Genomic DNA, 20002 nt, shown 5'->3' with positions numbered 1-20002 from the left:
TCCCTGATTCTTCGGGTTGCAAGTCTGGGACTGGCCTGTCTGGGGTTGAAGTCACAGGTCTTGGCTGCAAGAAAGGCTAGGAAAAAACCATCAGCTCCTAGAGGGGGAGATGGACCCTGGCTCAGAAGGTGGGAGATTCCCCCCAATATAGGAAGGGGAGAGTGTCAATGCTGAGGGCTCAAAAATAATGACAAATGTCCCTTATGCTAGCTTTTAATATTATACAAGTAAAATACTATTCAAAGTAAAATAACCAAGCAGCATAAGAAGGAAGGTGATAAAATGGAAAACTTTCTCTCCCTGAGTGTTCTCAGCCCCACTTGCCAGGGGCAACTACTGTGAACAGTGTTTTGGAGGTCCTTGCTGGTGTGGTCCTTATATATCTAGATATAAGTAAATGTGTACATATTTGTATATAAGGGGTCTGTATATAACTATGTGTACGTATGTATCAAAATTGACTAGTTCCATATATGACGGTTTAGCACGTCAAGCTGTCACTTTACACTATTTCTTGCTATACTCCATGTCAGTACACATGGGTCCTGCTCATCCTTTGTAACAGCAACATAGCATTTCACTGGGTGGATGTAACACACTTCCCTAGCCAGTCCTCTATGGAGGGACACAGATTATTTCCAGTGCTGCAGTGAACATCCTTGCACAAATGTCTTGCATGTTTGTGTGAGTAAATCCAAGGAATAAATTCCTGGAAGGGGAACTGTTGGCTCAAAAGGAGCATGCATTTATGTTTTTGGTAAACATTGCCAAACTGCCTTCCAAAAAACATGCACCAATTTGCAGCTCTAGCAGTGGCCTATGAACACTTTATTCCAGGCCCTGCACAGTCTGGCTGCCTCCTCACCTCATCACCTGTCACTTATACACCCTGCATTTCCAGCCACAGTGCCTTTGCCCATGCTGTGTCCACAGCCTAAAATACCCTTCCTGCCTGTCTTCCAGGTAAAAATCTTGCCTCTCCCAGGAGACCTATCACAGATGTCACCTCCTCTGTGTAGATTTCCCTGACTCCCCTAAGCTGCTAGAGTTCCCTTCCTCTAGGATACCATAGCTTCTTGGGCATAATTATGTCATAGCTCCAACTGAGGGCCTATGTGTGCCTGGCATTCTATGGCCATTTGACAATCACCACCATAACACACACACACACACACACACACACACACACACACACACAAAGTGGTCTAGTCCACCTCGTCATTCCTTCCTGGTTCTCCAGCTGCACTTCCTTTTATCTATTCCCAAGCACTGTCCTGTCTCAGTGCCTTTGCACTTGCCAATTCCCTCTCTGGATCTTGTCCATGTTGGCCTTGGTCCCTCTCTGGGGTCTCTGCTCCCATTGGCCTCCTCACAGAGGTCTTCCCTGGACGCTCTGTCCCAAGTCCCCCCTCTAGTCATTCTGTTACATCAGCCGTTATCTTCATAACACTCCTCACAAGCTGAAACAATCTTCTTAGGTGTAAATGTTGACATGTTTGTTTTCTGTCCTGTGTCCCATTTCTGCACACACACAAACACATCATTGTAAGCTCCCCAAGGACAGGGACCTTGTTTTCCTTTTCCACTGTCTCCATTGCCTCAAACTTACCTGGCACCTGTCTAAATTCTTAATCAACCTTCGTTGAGCGAATCATCCATCATCCACTATTTTACAGAAAAAGAAACTGGCGTTCAGAAAGGAGAGCTGAGTAGCCCAAGGTCCCACAGTTAATAAAAGCACAGCTGAGATTCGAACCCCTTGAATCCCAAAGGCAACTGCATCCAGCTTTTTTTTTTTTTTTTTTTTCCCCCTACTCTTGGCACTCTGCATTGTCTCCGCCGCCAGACTCGGCTCCTGGGGTCGGGACGCGAGTCTGACTCCCAAGGGTCCCCAGAGGCGCGTCGGAGGCAGCCCCCGGAGGCCAGCGGGCTCCGCGGAGATGTCACCCTCCCCGCCCCCTGTCAGTCAGGCTGAGGGGGCGGCGCGGCCGCCAGAGGGGGCGCTGAGCTCAGAGCTGCCGCAGCGCCCGAGCGGGAGCCGGAGCCCGAGCGTGAGAGCAGCAGGGCGCAAGGCGCGATCCGTGGCTGGCGACGCACCCAAGGCCAGGGCACTGCTGCGCCCCGGCTCAGGGCCCGCGCCCCGCCTGCTGCCGACGGACCTGGGCGCCTAGCGAGGCCCCGATTCCCCATCCGCCCCGAGCCCACCCCAGCCCGGCCTAGCCGAGCCCCAGCGTCCGCCGGCCGCAGCCGCAGCCGCTGCTCCATCCCAAGCCCGGGCTCAGCTTCCAGGTGAGGCGGCCGCGCTCCTGACGCCCGGGTTGGGGAAGGGCTGCGGATGGAGAGGGGACTGAGCGGGATGGGGAAGGGGCTGGGAGCAGAGTTGGGGAACCCGCTGGAGAACGGGGAGACGGCTCCGCTAGGTGCGTGTCAGTGTGCGCCCTGGGGTATGTGTGACTGCTGCTCTGTGTCTGCAACTGCCTGGGTGGCCTTGTGGACGTGCGCCCGTGCCCGTGTTCGTGTGTCAGGGTGTCCGTGCGCGTTTGAACGTCTGCGTATCCTGTATGTGCACGTGAGCGTGTCGGTGGAGAATGTTTGTGTGTATGGTCGTGTGACTCTGTCGTGTGTGTACGTACAGGCAGGCGCTAGGGCTGCGCGCCGAGCCCAGCACCCCGGTTCCTCGGGGCTGCAGGTTGCAGGGCCCCGGATAACCGAGGCAGTGGATCCTCCCGCGTCCCTGGGTTTCAAGGACGCTAGGACTCGTCGCGGCCCTGTGGCCTCACGCTGGGCAGGGGGTAAGACGGGAGGGGGCTCCCGGTCCAGAAGAGCGCTGGGGTCTCAGGAGGGAGGGGAGGGGACCCGGCGTCCAAGGGGAAGGGCTGGGGTGAGGGTGCGTGGCCAGCGCACCCGTGCCCGTGTGTTCGCCCTCCCCAGGCCGCCAGGATGGACGTGTTCATGAAGGGCCTGTCCATGGCCAAGGAGGGCGTCGTGGCCGCCGCTGAGAAAACCAAGCAGGGGGTCACCGAGGCCGCGGAGAAGACTAAGGAGGGCGTCCTCTACGTCGGTGGGCAAGGGGCAGGGCTTTGGGGCTACCGGTTCCGGTCCTTGGAGGGAGTGTGGCTGGGGTCCTTAGAGGGAGGGTGTGGGGGGGGGGGAGGGGTCTGGGCAGGAGAATATGAGTCAGCAGATGGGGCCGGGTCAGCAGGGGTCACCGAGGACACAGCCAGCTGAAGGAAGCCTGGGTCAGTGATGACACCTATGGGGAGGGGGGAATGGGGGAAGAGTTGGTGAGGGTGGGGTTCAGCTGAATGGCCAGGGACCCATGTATTGGTCAAAGCAGGTAGCCTTTTATTTTCCCCCTGGTTCTTCACATGATTAATAGTTACCTGGAGTTGGAGTTGAGCCCTTACTCTCTGCCAAGTATTGTGTCAAGTGCCATAATGCCCATTACCTCACTTTTTGCTCCCGGCCCATTCCACAGAGGTCTAACTATGGTGCTCAAGGTCACACAGCTGCTGAAACCTGAAGCTGGAGTTCGAGCCAAGCTTTATAAACTCCAAAGCCCCTCTCCTTGCAGGCCCTCCCTCCTGGGGCTCCCTGTTGACCCTCCTCTCCAGCTACTTCCATCTCTGACTTGCTCTGAGGGTCTTCCTGCCTGCCAATGCCTGTGGTTGCACCATTGCCCTCTCTCTGGGTCCATCCTCCTAGCAGCTTCCAGCTGTGTCAGGAGAAAGACCAAGTGGTTAAAATCTCTCACCCCAAGGGTGAGAGGAGAGGGAGCCCCCAGGGTCATCGGCATAAGGGGATGCAGGGCCCCAAACTGACAATTACTGAATTTATATGGTGGTTCAGGGCTTACTAGTGTGTAGTAGGCAGAATTACCCTTCATGTGTGTGTTGAAGAGGGCTGGTTAATTCGCCCAGGTTTGTGGTAGATTTGGGATTGTGGCGATGTGCAAAATGTTTGTTGACTTCTTGCTATCTATGTACTAGGAGCTGCTGACTTTCCGGATAGCGATACAGATCATTCCCATAGTGGCATGTGACATCAAGTGGCTGGGATGGGGACCACTTCAGTAGGGGAACCCAAGGAGGTGGCATTTGAGCTGAACCCCAAAGAATAAGGAGCTGGGTGGGGGAGGGGAGTGGAGGAAGCAGAAAAGGCCTGAAGGAGACAAGCCTGGAGAGCAGAGGGCAGGAAGCAATGGTAGGGGATGAGATCAGAAAAATGGGCAAGAGCCAATTCATGAGAGAGCCCTTGTGGGCCAGGGCAAAGGATTATTACAACTGCCACGAGAGATGGTAAGCTAGGGACAGACATGATCTGATTTCAGCGTAGAAAGATTCCTCAGGCTTTTGGGGAGAGACCAAATGCAGGGAGGCCTGCTGGGAGCTGGTATAGCTGAAGCTAGGGCACAGGTGATGGAGACAAGGCAGGGGCTTGAGCCCACACCTGCCAGGCCCCAGCTTTGGCCTCCCCCCTGCCTCCCCCCTGCCTCCCCCCTGCCTCCCCCCTGCCTCCCCCCTGCCTCCCCCCTGCCTCCCCTTACCCAGCCCTTTCACTTCTATATGGATCCCTGGCTCCCTGACACAGTCTCCCTGCTAACAGACTCAAAGCACCCCCTTCCCCTTAGTTTGGCACCTCCTACTCCTCCCCCTGCCCAGGAACACCTGACGGCCCCCTGTTCCTACACATTAAAACCTCAGCTTCCTATAGCCGCAGTTCATGGTCCCACCTCAGTCTGTATTTCCATCTCTGCAGATGCACAGACAGCATTGATGTGCTCTGTGCAGGTCCAGAAAGCACACCTCATTGTACCTGTCCGCATGGTTTCTGGTGCCTGAGATACCCTCCCCCACCCCCGCCCCCACCCCCACCCCCAGTCTCCTTTCTGCATATCTGCCTGTTCCCCATTTGTCAAGGCACAGACAGTGCTCTCTCCCCCCTTCACGTACCCTTGGAGGCTAGAAGTCCCCTCCCCACTACATGAGTTCCAGGACACCAAATCTGCCCTTCTCTTATCCCCATCCGACAGTGAGCCATTGGCCTGGGGCGGGGCACAGAGCAGGTGCCAACAAATGTTTGTGGGAGGAATGATTGTGTACAAGCAGCCCGCCCCCTGCTGTCTCGGTCTGGCTGACCTTAGCCCGGAGGATCCTGCCTTCCCATGCTGCCCTCTCCTCCTTCCACCAGCCTCAGCCCTACTAGACACCCATTTACCTATTCTGGGGTCTGCCAGCTGTTGCCTGCACTGCCAGATCCTCAGTATAGCAGACTCCCCACTTCCCTGAGGGCTCCTGCCCCCCACGTCAGATCACGCCATCTTGCCTTTCCCAGCAGCTACCCTCCCAAGAAGGCCTAGCCAATGCCATGGGTGTCAGTCCCCCTGACACCCATCGTGCACCTGAGACCCCTCACTTCAGCCAGAAGGAGAAATTCGCACCCCAGTTAGGAGAAGAGTCTTTAGTTGGAATGGAGTGGGAGCTGGCGGGGGTGAGTGTCCATAGGTGAGGTGTGGGCAGTCAGGCCTCAAGGACACCAGAGGAACCTTTCCAAATACGAACCTCCCAGCTCCAGCCCCACCCCCACCCCCACCCCCACCCCCACCCCCACCTGCTCACCCTGGTCGGATAGTTAAATGAAACCGGGGAAGTAGAGTGCTGGCTCTCAGGCGGCCTTCCCCAGAGGGGTGCGGGTATCATTTCAGGTGGAGAAGGGGCAGACTGTGGGGGAGAACTCGCAGTCCTCAGGGAGCAGGTGTGGAGGGTTCAGTGCAGTGATGAGGGATGTACCTGTGGGATTTGGGGGCCCAAAGAGGCGGTGATGAGGCCAGGATGCCCACTGTTGTCTGGATCCCTCTGCCCACTCTGTAAACCCCGTGCTTGCCAGAGTGTCTGTTCCCTCAGCTCGGAGTCCTTATGTGTGCTCCTTTTTGTCCCTGCAGGAAGCAAGACTCGAGAGGGGGTGGTACAAGGAGTGGCCTCAGGTACCAGCCCAGCCCTGGCACAGCCCCCTTCCCACACCTCGGGCCTGGGATCTGACTGGGATCTGGAGGTGGGGGGCTGGCGGTGGAAAAGGGTACCCCCAAAGATTCCTGAGAGTGTGCTCCATGAGGGAGGCAAGCCCTGGGACACCACGAGGGACAGATGCATCTCTGTCTGCTTTACCTTGGCCCCCAATCCCCTTCTCAAATCCTATACCTGCTCCAGTGGCTGAAAAAACCAAGGAGCAGGCGTCACATCTTGGAGGAGCCGTGTTCTCTGGGGCTGGGAACATTGCAGCAGCCACAGGCCTGGTGAAGAAGGAGGAATTTCCCACTGATCTGAAGGTGAGCTTTCCTCTCGCCTTGCACACGCGCACACACACACACACACGCACACACACACACACACACACACACACGCCAGGCAGGCACACCTGTATGGGTGCCACACCTTGTCTCACGTTCTGCAGGGCCCTGCTAGACTCAGCTCAGAATGAGTCTGCATGAAGTTGTGTATGGGTGTTGTGCTTCCTGTGGCAGTGACCCAGATCTGATTGTATACATGTATCCTGCTTGTGAGCGTGACCTCGACCACTTAGGGCCATGTCTGTATGTCACTGATTGTTCATTCATTTCTTGTCATTCAATAAGTATCCATGCCAGAGAGGAATTATTCTAGGGGTTGCCACAGTGAATATGTTCATGGACCTGACACTGTAGTGGGAGAAGATAGACAGTAAAAAGCCAACCAATAAACAAGATGGTTTCAGACAGGGATAAGTGCTATGAAGAAAAGACAAAGGTGATGCGATAGAGAGTCAAGCGGTAAGGGGACTGCTTTAGTTGGGAGGGCTGCTCTGACAAGGTGACATTTGAGCTGACACCCAAGGGATGAGGCAAGCCATGCGAGAATTGTATTTCGGGCAGTAGGGACAGCATGTGCAAAGGCCCCGAGGCAGGCATGAGCAAGTGTTGGCCATGGAGGAGGGGCGAAATATGCATCACATATTTGTGCAGGCATGTCCCTCCAGGCGGGAGTGACAGTGGCTGTCCACGTGCGCATGAAGGCAAATACTTTCATTAGAATACACTACAGCGTAAAAGCTGTGATCTCTGAAGCGCGGCAGAGTTGGATTTGAATCCCAACTCCACTGCATCCTGACTGTGTGACCCTGGGCAGATCCCATCACATCTCTGAGCCTGATTCTTTGGCTTTAAGACAGAAGATGAATACAATAGGGCTCTAACATAGATTAGGGATAATACATATTGGAGGTTCTCAAAACTTATGTGCGCATCAGAATCTTCAGGAGGTCAGGTTAAAAGGCAGACTGTTGGCCACATCCCTAGAATTTCTGACTCTGTAGGTCTGAGATGGGACCCGAGAGTTTGCATTTCTAACAGGTACCCAGGTGATGCTGATGCCGCAGGTTCAAGGACCACACTTTGAGAACCACTGAGGTAAAGAGCCTGACTTGCATTCAGTGAGTGCTTAGTAAAAGATGATAGCCCTGCCATCGTATGAGTGATCCATACCTGCCCCCAGGGGCGCACGTGACCACAGGTGTGCATGGGAGTGCACCACCGTGACAGTGCACTCTGTGGTCCTATATGTCTGCCAGACATTCCTCCTGTGAGGTGCTCCGTGTCTGTCCACATACAAGTGCAGACCGCCTTCGTGGGCGTGAGGGTCTCTTCAACTTTTGGTTTGGGAGATAAGGTACATTCTGCATGAGTGTATCCACTGGGCTCCGGGAGGAGACCCCACACCACCCTTCACTGCAGACATTTTACACAACTGGTCCTTTCCCCTGTTGGAAGTCTGGGACTTGACTCAGAAGTTCTGGTTCAAGTCCTGCCTATGCATTTTACCAGCTGTGTGACTTCCCGTTTCTTATCATTATTTCCAGGGACCGCTCCCATTCATTGATGTCTTGTACGGGCAGGCAGTGTTCTAGACACGTTACATGGAGTAACTCCACAACTAGCTCACTTTATAGATGAAGGAACTGAAGCCCAGAGAGGTGAAGTGACTTGCCCAAGATCCCAGTTCCTGCCTGTCTCTCTAAGAAGGTGGTTGGGAGGATAAGCTCAGGTTACATCACCGGAGTAGCTTGGTGCCCCACAAGGCCGGCCCCTGTGCTGGGAGCTGGGGTGCTGAGAAATCCAGGTCTGAGTCTGAGTTGTCAGCCTCGAGGCTGTTTGTGAGAGGCCTTTGCACAGAACCATTTCTCTCAGGCCTCCTTCCTCCTACCAGCACTTGTGATACCTCTGCTCTAAGGGGGCTCAAGATCGTGGATTTCCTCTTTAAACAACAGCCCTTTGGGGTTACCGGGCATGGGGAACCCGTGCAAGTCCAGGATGCACATTTCTGAGTGTCTCCACTTCCCAGCCTGCTCGTGTGCATTATCGTGGGACCCTCCCCACATTCCTACTCTCATTTCCCATCCAAAGCAGCTGAGTTCACGGTGAAGTGACTTAACCTGATGCCAAATAGCTAGTGAGTGGCCAGGCTGGGATGTTTTTTAAGTAAACATTTTACTGAGGTACAACGTACACGCAGAAACCACACGACCCCATGAAATTTTCATAGAGGGAAACCCCCCCCCCCATGTAACCAGCACCCACAGCAAGACACAGATCATCAGCCCCTCAGAAGCCTGCCTTAGACCTCCTTCCAGTCCCAAACCCCCCAGGCCCAGGCTAGGGTAAGATGAGTGAGGTGTCTGGGGCACAAAATTTGAAGGGGACACTCATTCTCGGGTCTCATTTGCATGGCCTTGAGAGTGAGTACCTTCTTAACATTTGTACCCTTATTCACCTCGCCTTTGTCCTGGCCCTGCCTCCCTCTCCAAGGGTAATTGCTTCTTGACTTCTGACACCACGAATGAGTTGGGTATTTTTCCACTTCATACAAATGTTATCATCAAGTACATGCTCTTCTGTACGTAGCTTCTTTCACTCAACACTGTGAGATTCAGCCATGTGTGGCATGCATTGTCATTCTTCATTCTTGTTACACATCAACTATTGTGTGATTAGCCATAGTGCACACCTCCATTCTACTGTTGTTGGACATTTGGGTCGTTTCCAAATGATGTGCTCAAGCTATTTGTTTTTAAAAAAGGTTTAAAGTTTATTTATTTGAGAGAGCAAGAAAGAGAGGGAGCAGGGAAGGAACAGAGAGAGACAGAGAGAGAGAATCCCAAGCAGGGCTCCTCACTGTCAGCAGGGAGCCTGATGCGGGGCTTAAACTCACAAACTGCAAGATCATGACCTGAGTCAAAATCAAGAGTCAGACACTTAACCAACTGAGCCACCCAGGTGCCCCACAAGCTGGGATTTTTAATACTGGGTGACTCTGAGCAAACTAATTTTTCCCCACCTCCCTCTTGGTGTACCCCATCTGTACACTGGGGGAAATGAGCCAGGTCAGGAGCTATAAACTCATGTGCCCACAGGGCCCACCTACACTGGCAATGTGAAAGAACTAAAGCTACCTGGATAGGGGTAAGGCAACTAGACCACAGAGGTGGTCAGGCAGGCCTTCTCAGTGCCAGCCCCCCAGGATCCCAAGATTTTTACCTCTGCCCAGTAGGGAGGGACCGTGGTTATATGTGGAAAATGGGGAGGTGGTATACCCCCTACCTACAGATTCCCCCAGGGGTCCAGGAGTGTGCCAGCCCATATGTGGCCTTGTGCAGCCGTGCACACACCCCAGGTTATTGTGTGCGCTGTGGGCAGCTAGCTCAGTCTTGTGTTTGTGCACATACATGTGCTCACCTGCAGGTGGCTGGCCGTGTGTCTGGCAACCCCCTACTTGTGTGCCTGCTGGTCTGCACCCATCTGGGCAGCAGATGCAGGGGGGAGGGGAGAGTCTTAGCTCACACATCCAAGCAACACCATGAGCTGTTGCTTCCAGCTTATCTTAAAATAGCAACCGCTGAAGAAATCAGGCCACACAGGACCCTGGGGGAGGGATGGGTGGAAGGTGGCAAGGGAATGGCTCAGAGCTCCTGCCCAGCCCTGTCTCAGAGCTTCCATCTCCCTCCAGCCCAGAGGAGCCTCCAGGGTTGTCTCTGGGGTCCTGATGCCCAGCAGAGGCTGACACAAGGCAGGCAGGGATAAATGGGTGATTGAGCGTGCTCTCTCCCCATCCCATCCATCCAAGTGATGGAAGCGCAGGCGGCTACCAGGTACTGAGGGGACGGATATGGAGAGCCTTGTTTCCCCTTTCCACTCCCAGCTTCGTGGTGATCTGGGGTGATTTCACCCCTCACACCTTCACTCCACTTCTGAGGCACTCCAAATAAACAATTTAGTGAGAAATTCTGGTTGTACTGCCAACAAAGCCCAGCCTTCCCCCAATCAGCCAAAAGCTTCCCAGGGTACAAATTTCAGGAGCATCTCCAGCTGCCCTCATGGCTCTGTCCCTTCTCTGCCTGCAGCCAGAGGAAGTGGCCCAGGAAGCTGCTGAGGAACCACTGATCGAGCCCCTGATGGAGCCAGAAGGGGAGAGTTATGAGGAACCACCCCAGGTGAGGGGTGGCAGGGCTGGGTGGGGCTTTGGGCATCCTAGAAGATTGCCACCATCCCCAGCTAGGGTGGGAGGACCCTGGTAGGGTAGGGTTGGGCCAGGGAACTTCATACCCCCCTTTTCTAGAACCAGGCCCTAGGAGGTGGCAACAGAGAGGGAGGACAGATGGCGCCTAGCACTGGGCCCCAGGCACCCCTGCCCTGGAAAGTCCCAGCTTCCAGGTTCCTCCCCTGCCCAGGGAGAGGGGCGTGCACTGTTCCTCCTTGAAGGGGAGGAGTCTCAGGGCCAGAGCCTGGCCACTTGGTCTCCAACCACTTCCTCTTTTGCTCTTCCCCACTCCATCCCCCATCCCTCTACTGCAGGAGGAGTATCAGGAGTATGAGCCAGAGGCGTAGGGGCCCAGGACGGCCCCCCACCAGCAGCACAATTTCCTCCCTGTCCCCTGCCCCACCCCCCCAGAGCCAGGGCTGTCCTTCTACCCCTTCCCCCCAAACACGAGATCTTCCTTTGCTCCGAGGGGCTCCCTTGGAGCCTGTGTTGGTGTCTGTCCATCTGTCTGTCCTACCCGCCCGCGTCCAATCCTGGGGCGCGAACAGGGCCGGGGCTGTTGCCCCCACGTATGTTGCCCTCCTCCCCACCGCATCCCGTCCAACGTCTGCGCGGGTGTAGCATGTTCTATGTATTTTTAAACGAAGATCAGAAAGCGACGGCTCCCTCCACACATCCCTGACAGAGACTCTCCGAGGGCCCCCCCGGGCAGCCCAGAGCCCCCCACCCAACTCCCACAACGATCCCAAGAACGTGTTTTTTTTGTTTTGTTTTGTTTTTTTAAACCAAAACCAGGAGCCAGGCTGTGCCATGCCCCCTCCCTCAGCCGGCCCAGTCCGAACGCGGGCGTCGTGTGTCGTGATTGTGGCATGGAGAGTCCCCCACCCCCCGTGTGAGCGTGTCCTGGGTGGGCGGGCCCGGGCGCCTCCCCCCTTCGCGTGTCCACGAATAAAGCCAATCTGTCTGTAGCCGCCGCCGCATGGGCAAAGGCAGGGTTGGGAGGTGGGTGGGGGCGGCCGACCGGCTTCCAGGTCCCAGACTACAGGTCTGGCACCCTCAGCCCAGGTACAAGACTGACCACCTCGGGCCTCAGTTTCTCCATCTCCTATCTTCCCCTGGGATGACCTGGAGGGAGAGGGTCTACGCAGGCTGGGAACTGCTGTTGGCTAGGAGTGAAGGTGGCCTCAGGCGCCACCTGCTGGACCGTAAAGCTCCTGCTGGGGTGCAAGGCCAAGGGAAGGAAGCTGAGCCGCACGCAGCAGGGCAGGGTGGACGGGCTCACACCTCTCTGCACACTCAGAGTAGGGACGCGGATGATAACGCACGCGCAGACATGTGTACGGGTATCCTGGTCCTTGCGCGCCAGCCCGAGTGTACGCACCTTAGCAGGCGCGCACGAGCAGACACGCGTGCACACACACTGATCGGCACGTGCAGACTCGCGCGCGCACTCAGTCACACGCGCGCCGCAGAGGAGCCCTCGGAAACCAGCAGCGCGGGCACTGAAAGACCCCGCTTGGGCGGGAGCAGAGCGTTTACAGGTGCATCCCGCAGCGCACACCTGACTAACACAGAAAAACCCACCCAAGGGTAAGGGGAATGGCAGTTGCCCCAGAAGGAGGCAGAGCTCGGGCAACCGATGTTCTATCCCTCCTGGAAAGGCGTCTGAAGGTTTTCGGCTTCGGCTGAGGTGGGCGAAGGTACGCAGAAAGCTGGGAGGCCGGCCAGGAGCCCTGAGAGGATCAGGATCGGCACTAGAGGGCCCCCAACACCGTCTAGGTGTGGGGAAGAAGGGGGCGGAGACGCCGCGGTGAGGCGCAAAGGCTCCGCCTCCGGCAGGGGAAGGCGCTGTTCTGATTGGCATAGAAGCGCCAGCTGAGGCTCCGCCCCCACCGGTGCAGCGCTGCGGCCTCTTTTGCCGCAGTGGCTCTCTAAACCTGGCTCGAACGGAGGCCCCGCCCCCGCCCTTGCGGAAGCCCCGCTTTGCTTTGCCGCAGGGGCCCCTAACCTGGTCTGCGCAAGACGTCACCCCCTTTTCTCCCGGATGCGACCTCCTTTCCGACTTTAGCCCTGCCTCGCCCTTTAGACCCCGGGGCTGGTAGGAGCTTGCTCTATTTAATCAACTCCTAGGTGTTAGCGCTTCGTCTTTCCCTGAGTCGTTGGGGCCTGGAGATGGTGCCAGGGCCGCGTAGGCCTTGAAAGCTGCAAGAGACCCGTCCGTTCGGGTCACCTTGGCCTGCAGTATGCGAGCCATGATTTCCGGAAGTAGGAGGCAGCTGGCAGACGTGTGCGTAGGGAGAACAAACCGGTGGGCTCAAGATTCTCTGATTCAACGTGTGGGTGCCAGGATCTCAGATCCCTTTTGACTGAATTAAGATACTATTTACAAACTCATAGTTTGCAGGGATTGCAGATCGTGGCCTTCACGTTAACCTTGGCCTGTGGAGATGTTTAATGTGCTGGCACAAGGTTTAAAGGTTTCTCATTTGATTCCAGTTAATGACAGTCCCTTTCCCTCCCTATTGTATTCATCTCATCCACTTCACTCATTTTAATGAACTACCTGGCTGGTAAAGAATGTAAGTTTGCCACCTCTTTTCCAGCTACCATCACCTGATCCCCATTTTTAGATGCTAAAATCAGGTACACCATCTGGCTTATGGGGAGGTTTATTCTTCCTTCCTGAGTGCCAAGCCACGCACCTGGTTTTCTGAACCTGGTTTTCTGCTCAGAGACCAATGTTGTCATCTGACAGGGTCACTTTAAATGCATTCCAGGCACAGGCCCAGATGCATCAGTGGAAGATACCAGCCCTGTGTCAGAGGGCAGTCCTGACTGTGGGTACACACGTGAGAGGACACCGCTGATGGGTTCCTCCCTTATGAAGGGATGGAACCATTTCTCAAGTGCCCAGTATGTCCCCAGCATCCAACACTTGTCTCCATTATTTTACTTGAAACCATCCTCAAGGATTCCTTGTTATTTTAAAGCCAAGTTTATGGATGAGAGAATGGAGGCCAGACAGGCAAAGTTACCCGTCCTAGGTCATATTTCTGGGAAGTGGCAAAGTCCACATTCAGCCCCAAGCCTGAGTCCAAAGCTCACCTCCTTTGGAATTTTCCAAAACGACTTTCTCTGGGGGAGACAAAAAAACACCAACAATAGGGAAACGTGGAGGCAGCCACAGAGCAGAAATAACAGACACTTGTGCAATTTCATGGAGCCCGAAGTGAGATGAAAGGGGTTGAGCTGTGTGGGCACACTTACCTATGTGATGCAGGTGTATCTGCGTCTACACGTGTACATGGATGTTGCTTGAGTGTGTCATGTGTGATTATTTAGTCGTTCAACAATGCCTGCTCTGTTCTTAGAAGTGAGGGGCTGCAGGTCGATGCCTTGAGAGAGCTCACATCCTCTGGATCCACGAATACTTGGAATAAGATAATTTTGAGTTTTATGACAAACATAAAACAGAGTGATGTGATAGGATCTGACAAGGAGGGGTTGGTGACCAGTGTAAAATTGGGGTGGTCAAGTCAGGCATCTGAGGTGAGGTTAGAGCTGAAACCTTAATGAAAAGGAGGTTGGCATGGGAAGAGCTGGGGAGCAAGGGGCCACCTCTCTGTTGGCCAGCCCCGCCTCACCTGACCCACTCCTTCCCTTCCTTTGCCAGTGCTCTTTCTTCTACCTGGACAGTTCCACCTCTACCTGTTGAAATCCTTCCCTCCTCTGATCTTAGTCCGTAGCCCTCCAACCAGAAGTGATTTATTTCTCCTCATCACCCCTGTGCCACCCAGCTGTGCACAGAGAACCCACACCCCACACCGCACCCATATTAGCACTCAGAGGGTCTTTGCTGGCTGGCTAATCTGAAAATTGCCCTCTTCCCCCGATGAAGAGCTGGGGGCTGTCCTGGTGTTCCCACCATTCGCCTGTCTCCCTCCCGGTCTCCCCACCCCCATCCCTAGTAATGTGGTTCCACAGCTTTCTCTGGAACTTTATTTTTGTTTTCTCCCTTCCCTATTTATAGCTCTCTCCCCTCCGAACCATCCCTGCATCCATCCTGTTGCCTAGAAACTGGCTCTGGGCTGAGGGTGGGGGAAGGCCAGGCCCGAGCCCAGGCAGGGGGGAAGGAAGAGCTGTCACCCACTCCCCCTCTCAGCACCGCCCCCAGGCTCCCAGAAAGCCACTCCGCCCTCTGCCCAGCACCCACAGCTGTTTTATAAAAGATAAATCAAAATGTAAAAAAACAACAGCTTTTATGAAGTCCTTCACAGCCTCTAAAGGGCATGATGCGTGTGATTTCATTTGTGCCTCTCAATAGCCTACCCTGCCAGAGGCCTGCACCCATTTCTTCAGATGAGGAAACTGAGGCTTTGGTAAGCAAAGGACCCACAGCTGAAGTCTTCTCAGTAGAAACTCCGCAGCTCTGGATTTTTTAGACTTGGGATGTTGGCCTGAAACACTGAAAAGAAAAATTTTTAAGTATTAAAAAAATAACATGATCCATGAATTGCAGAGGGTAGAGAAAAATGTCATGATCCTGCTGCACACTAAGCAATCGATCATGCCTCTGCCATGACCTCCACAATGCCCCCTCCCAAGCCACTCCACCATGCCCCTTTCGATGCCCCAACAATGGTTTCACCATGCCTCCCCCCATGGGCCCACTATGCCACCTCGCAGTCCCCCTACCATGTTCCTACCATGCCCCACGATGCCCAGCTGTAGCTCATCTCTGGCCCTAACACTTATCTTCCACAGATTGGACCAGGAAGCCTGAGCTTGGCTCCTGGCTCTGTCATTTCACCAAGCGGGGTGACCCTGGATAGTTCGTGGAACCTCTTTGAGCTTCAGGGTGCTCAGCTCAAAAGTAAGGATACTAATTTCCACCGTGGCACTAATAAGAGAATTAAATGAGATACTGATGAAAAAGTGCTTTGCAGACTGTGGATTGCTGAAACATGTGAGTGATCAATTAGAATAATAAATATTGGGGCACCTGGGTGGCTCAGTCAATTAAGCATCCGACTTTAGCTCAGGTCATGATCTCATGCTTTGTGAGCTCAAGCCCTGCATTGGGATCTGTGCTGACAGCTCAGAGCCTGGAACCTGCTTCAGATTCTGTGTCTCCCTCTCTCTCTGACTCTCCTGCTTGCACTCTGACTCTCTCTCTCTCTCTCTCTCTCAAAAATAAACAAACATTAAAAACAATTTTTTTAATTTAGAATAGTAAATAGTGTTATTGTTGTTATCATCAGGGCCAAGAGATGGGGCAGGGGAACCAAAGTGGGCCCTGGGATCAGAGAGGGAGCCCACAGCCTGTGTCCAGGAAGAAGGGCCTCTTTTCCTGGAAGAATGCAGGACAAGGGTGGAGACCACCTGAGAGCACCTGCAAACCACTGAGCAGTGGAGGGAGGAGCCCCAGGTGCCTGATTCCTCTTTCTTTCTCAAGTGCCCCTGTTCCCTGTCCCTATCCCCTGCTTCCCCTTCTTCCTGTCCCCCATCCCAAGGCCCACTTCTGCCTTCAAAACAAGCTCTCTGGGCAGAATGGGGAAGAGGCCTGCCAAGGAGCAGCTGGGCCATGATTCAGCCTGAGTCACCCATCCAAATCCCAGGGCCGCCCCCAGCTGGGCCAGGGCCTGCAGCTGCCAGGGGAAGGGGGCTGGGCAGAGGGAGGGAGGGAGGGGCCTATGTGGGCAGTGGACTGTGCTCAGAGGTGCCTAGTCCAGGAGCTTTCATGAATATAGGGCAGTGCTGTGAGGGCCCGGGTGTGATGCATATGAAGAGGTGGGGTGGGGAGGTGACCCCATAGACATCTATTTGGGCTGACTGAAGAGGTAAGGTTTTCGTCTGTGTGTGTGTGTGTGTGTGTGTGTGTGTGTGTGTGCTTGCCTGCACATTCATGGGGTGTCACATGTATATCTGACTAAATGAAGAAGGGCTAATAGTGTGGGCAGAAGTTTGGCTCCCAGCTCTGTCACTTTCTAGCTGTGTGACCCTGGCAAGTTACTTAATCTCTCTGAACTTCTGTTTCCTCACTTATGAAATAGGAATAATAATATCAATCTGAGATGGTTTTCCTTAAGTGGTTTTTAAAATGTTTATTTATTGGGGCACCTGGGTAACTCAGTCAGTTAAGCATCCAACATCTGACTTCGGCTCACGTCATGATTTCATGGTTCGTGAGTTGGAGCCCCGTATCAGGCTCTCTGCTGTCAGTGCAGAGCCCGCTTCAGATCCTCTCTGCCCCTCTCCTGCTCATGTTCTCTCTCTCTCTCTCTCTCTCTCTCTCTCTCTCTCTCTCTCTCTCTCCCTCCAAAAATAAATAAACATTAAAAAATTAAAATGTTTATTTATTTTGAGAGAGAGAGAGAGAGAGCATGGGCGCAAGTGGTGGGGGTAGAGAGAGAGAGAGAAAGACAATCCCAAGTAGGCTCTGCACTGTCAGCGCAGAGCCCAACATGGGGCTCAATCTCACAAACCGTGAAATCATGACCAAACCCAAAATCAAGAGTCAGATGCCTAACCAACTAAGCCGCCCAGCACCCCCACTTAAGTATTAAACGTAATAAGATGATGACTGTAAAACATTTAGGCAGCCAGTGAATGGTACAATACTACCACCACCATCATCATCTAGAGTATATTGGATTATACAGTGCTTGCATGAGGATGGACACGTATCTGAGTGTTTGTATTCCTGTGTGTCTGTACAAGCCCAGGTGGGTAGGGGGTCTGGATGAGTGTTTCTTAAAGGACTGAGTGAATGTGTAGTGTATGTGTGTGTGTGTGTGTGTGTGTGTGTGTCTGAAGCAAAGATAAGAACTCTTCAGAAAGTGGGTTTATATGGCACTGTCTGCCATATGATCCACCCCCTTCCCCCCCCCCATATCACACCTTCCCCAGAGGCCATGATTTGCTGAAATTCAGCCTAGACCACGACGAGCGCTCAGGCAAAGGAACTGAGAAACTGCGGATGCTGCTGTATTGGGAATCTCACTTTCTCGAAAGCCTTTAGCCTCAAGCAGATCTGGAATAGGCGTGAAAGGGGGACTGTGTTTGATGGAGTGGCTATGAACATGAGAGAGCACGAGGGGTACGTGTGTGTGCGCGCATGGAGTTGGGGGTTGGCTGCCGTCTCTGCTCTGGTACAGGCTGCTTGTCTCCATGGCGCCTGTTGCCACACACGCTTGCTTTTCAGAAAGTCACTGGGATTGTTTATTCCGCCCCCAGCCTGGGCGCCAGCCAAGGAGCTGCAGGCACTTGTTTATCTTCTGGTGCGTACGAGCGTGTGTGGCTTCCCAGCAGCAAACCAACCCGAGGTACGTGCGCACACACACTCACACGGGTGTGGTGACCATGTTAGTTTTTACAGGATGAGCCCAAACCCCAGGATGAGTCATAACCCAGGCCCAGGCAGATTCACTCCACATAGGGACAAAGATGACCCCTCAGCAGCTCTAGGTAGACAACACACCAATTTAGCAGCCCCCAAATCTCCAGGCAAATGTGAGAGCCAGTTGCTCTGGCTGTGGTCCCTGTGCTCTGGCCCCAACCCCAGAACTAATCACTGTGCAGTGGTTGGCCAGGCCTAGGTCACTGCCCACTCCTAAAGCTGGCAGTGAGGCCCGTCCTACCCCACCACATGGGCTGGAGCGGGAAGGTGGTTCCCCAAGGCAAATGGAGGTGCTGTGGTCAGAAAAGGGTGCACAGAGCTGGGCCTGCCATAACCCTTGCATCTACCATGAGTGTTACACTATGCTTAGTGCTTGGTGGTTTTATTTCTCCCTATATCCTCTTCAGAGGTCTGAGAGCTGAGGTACATAGGATGATGGTGAGGCTCAGACAGACTTCAATCAAGGCTACATAGCTAGTAGCCGTCAGAGTCAGGATCTGAACCCACACTGCCTACTTCTATGCACTTTTTGAGCTCTCACTCTGTCTTAGCAAGTGTTTTATTTTGTTGTCTGGAAATTTTCATTTTTAAGCATGTTTATATCAATAAGTTTGCATGGAACAAAAGTGGTTGGAGAGTGTGACAAAGGGCACAGGTGGAAAGAGGCCCTGACTGTGCCCATGTAGCAGACACAGCTGGATCTCTGACCACATGCCTTCAGATGCCCTTACAATTTCTGTACCCGCCAGCTAGACTCCCAACAGGTGGTACCTGAATCTTTGTCAAAAATCTGCCCCTGGGTTTTGGAACCCACTTTATCCACATGTACTGTGGGCCAGAAGTGCCTGGGAATTAACACACAGCTCCACGGGTGGGCCCTTCATCAATGTCTGCCAGGTGCTGGGATATAAATACACCAGCTCCTCTGCCTTCAGCCACAGGAATTCTGAGGTGTACATTTACCCCATTTTCTAAAACTTCCTGTAGGATTAAGCTTCAGCCACCCACTGGGGTAGCTGGCTTAATAACCACCTCTTATTGGATGCCTTCCCCTCCTGGGTCACCTTTCCACTGCCCTGCTGGTGTCCCTACACCTCCCCAATAAACCACATTCCCTCAATCTTCATCTCAGGGTCTGTGAGCTGCCCCAGGACTCTGGATCCCATCCTCTTCTTCCATCCTGAGCATCTGGGCCTAGTCATTATGCTCTCCCTTCCTGGCATCTTTCCTTTCCCTCACTACTGGCCTCTCTCATCAGAATTCAAATGCCTCCAAATCTCCTCAACTTAACCTCCTATCCCACTCTAGAGATTATGATATTGCCTGTCTCCCTTCAAGCCCAAATTTTCTAAGAGAGTCATCTACTTGCTCTCTCTACTTCTTTACTCCAATTTATACATCAATTCCCCCACCCCAAGTCTGCCTTCCACCCCCACCGCTCCACTCACTGTGCTTTCATTAAATTTCCATTACCCTCTTTGCAAGTCCAGAGATCGCCTCTCAGGCTATATCTTGTCTTCCTGATACAGTTGACCGTACCTTCCTTCTGTAACATTCTCTTCCCTTAGCTTCTGAGACATCATTATCCTGAGTTTCTTCTGGTTTATCAGACTACTATTTCTCATTTTTCTTTGCAGTCTTTTCCTAGCTGGTACCTTAATGTTGGCATTCCTCAGGGTGGATGTGGGGCCCTTGTCTCACCTTATTTGGTCTATACCCTTCCTTCACATACTGACACCCCTCTTGTGACTTCCGTCACCAGAAATCTGGTCTGTTTCCAGCCTGGACTACTCCAGATCTCAGGTTTGGATTCAGATGTCTCAGCACGGCCACCCCACATTCTTTCCCAGGGCTCATCGGGTATCTGTCCTCCATCCAGTCATCTCTGCAAGGCAGAACTTCAGAGAAGCAGCAGAATCCTCTCTCCCCTCACAGCCACAACCATCCATGACCAAGGCCTATTGGCTTTACCCCTAAATAGGTATCAAACCTGTCCCCTCATCCATCCCAACAAGCAGTGCCATGGTTCAGGCATCAT

The 20002-nt window shown here is 53.6% G+C and overlaps 1 protein-coding gene across 2 annotated transcripts; it reads left to right on the top strand.

The window, feature by feature from the left end:
* The first annotated feature begins 1991 nt into the window (after positions 1 to 1991).
* SNCB (synuclein beta) lies at positions 1992 to 11533 on the top strand. Of its 2 annotated transcripts, none has more exons than XM_019450406.2 (6): positions 1992 to 2289; positions 2932 to 3061; positions 5942 to 5983; positions 6207 to 6325; positions 10429 to 10518; positions 10880 to 11533. In XM_019450406.2, exons 2-6 carry the CDS (start codon positions 2941 to 2943, stop codon positions 10910 to 10912), a joined length of 405 nt encoding a protein of 134 aa, XP_019305951.1. In that variant the 5' UTR covers positions 1992 to 2289; positions 2932 to 2940; the 3' UTR covers positions 10913 to 11533. The 2 variants fall into 2 exon arrangements, with proteins under 2 accessions (XP_019305951.1, XP_019305952.1); XM_019450407.2 differs by lacking the exon at positions 1992 to 2289 and adding an exon at positions 2656 to 2792.
* The last annotated feature ends 8469 nt before the right edge of the window (positions 11534 to 20002 follow it).

Source organism: Panthera pardus, unplaced genomic scaffold (genome assembly GCF_024362965.1).
Source record: "Panthera pardus isolate Hobbes unplaced genomic scaffold, ASM2436296v1 HiC_scaffold_2, whole genome shotgun sequence".
Classification (NCBI taxonomy): domain Eukaryota; kingdom Metazoa; phylum Chordata; class Mammalia; order Carnivora; family Felidae; genus Panthera; species Panthera pardus.
This window is presented reverse-complemented; position numbering and strand designations above follow the sequence as displayed.

What these genes read in the sequence shown, in the direction of transcription:
- SNCB (XM_019450406.2), top strand. Translation starts at nt 2,941, where the DNA reads ATGGACGTGTTCATGAAGGGCCTGTCCATGGCCAAGGAGGGCGTCGTG. An exon ending in GGAGGGCGTCCTCTACGTCG is followed by an intron (nt 3,062 to 5,941) that starts GTGGGCAAGGGG and finishes TTGTCCCTGCAG; the next exon opens with GAAGCAAGACTCGAGAGGGG. An exon ending in AATTTCCCACTGATCTGAAG is followed by an intron (nt 6,326 to 10,428) that starts GTGAGCTTTCCT and finishes CTCTGCCTGCAG; the next exon opens with CCAGAGGAAGTGGCCCAGGA.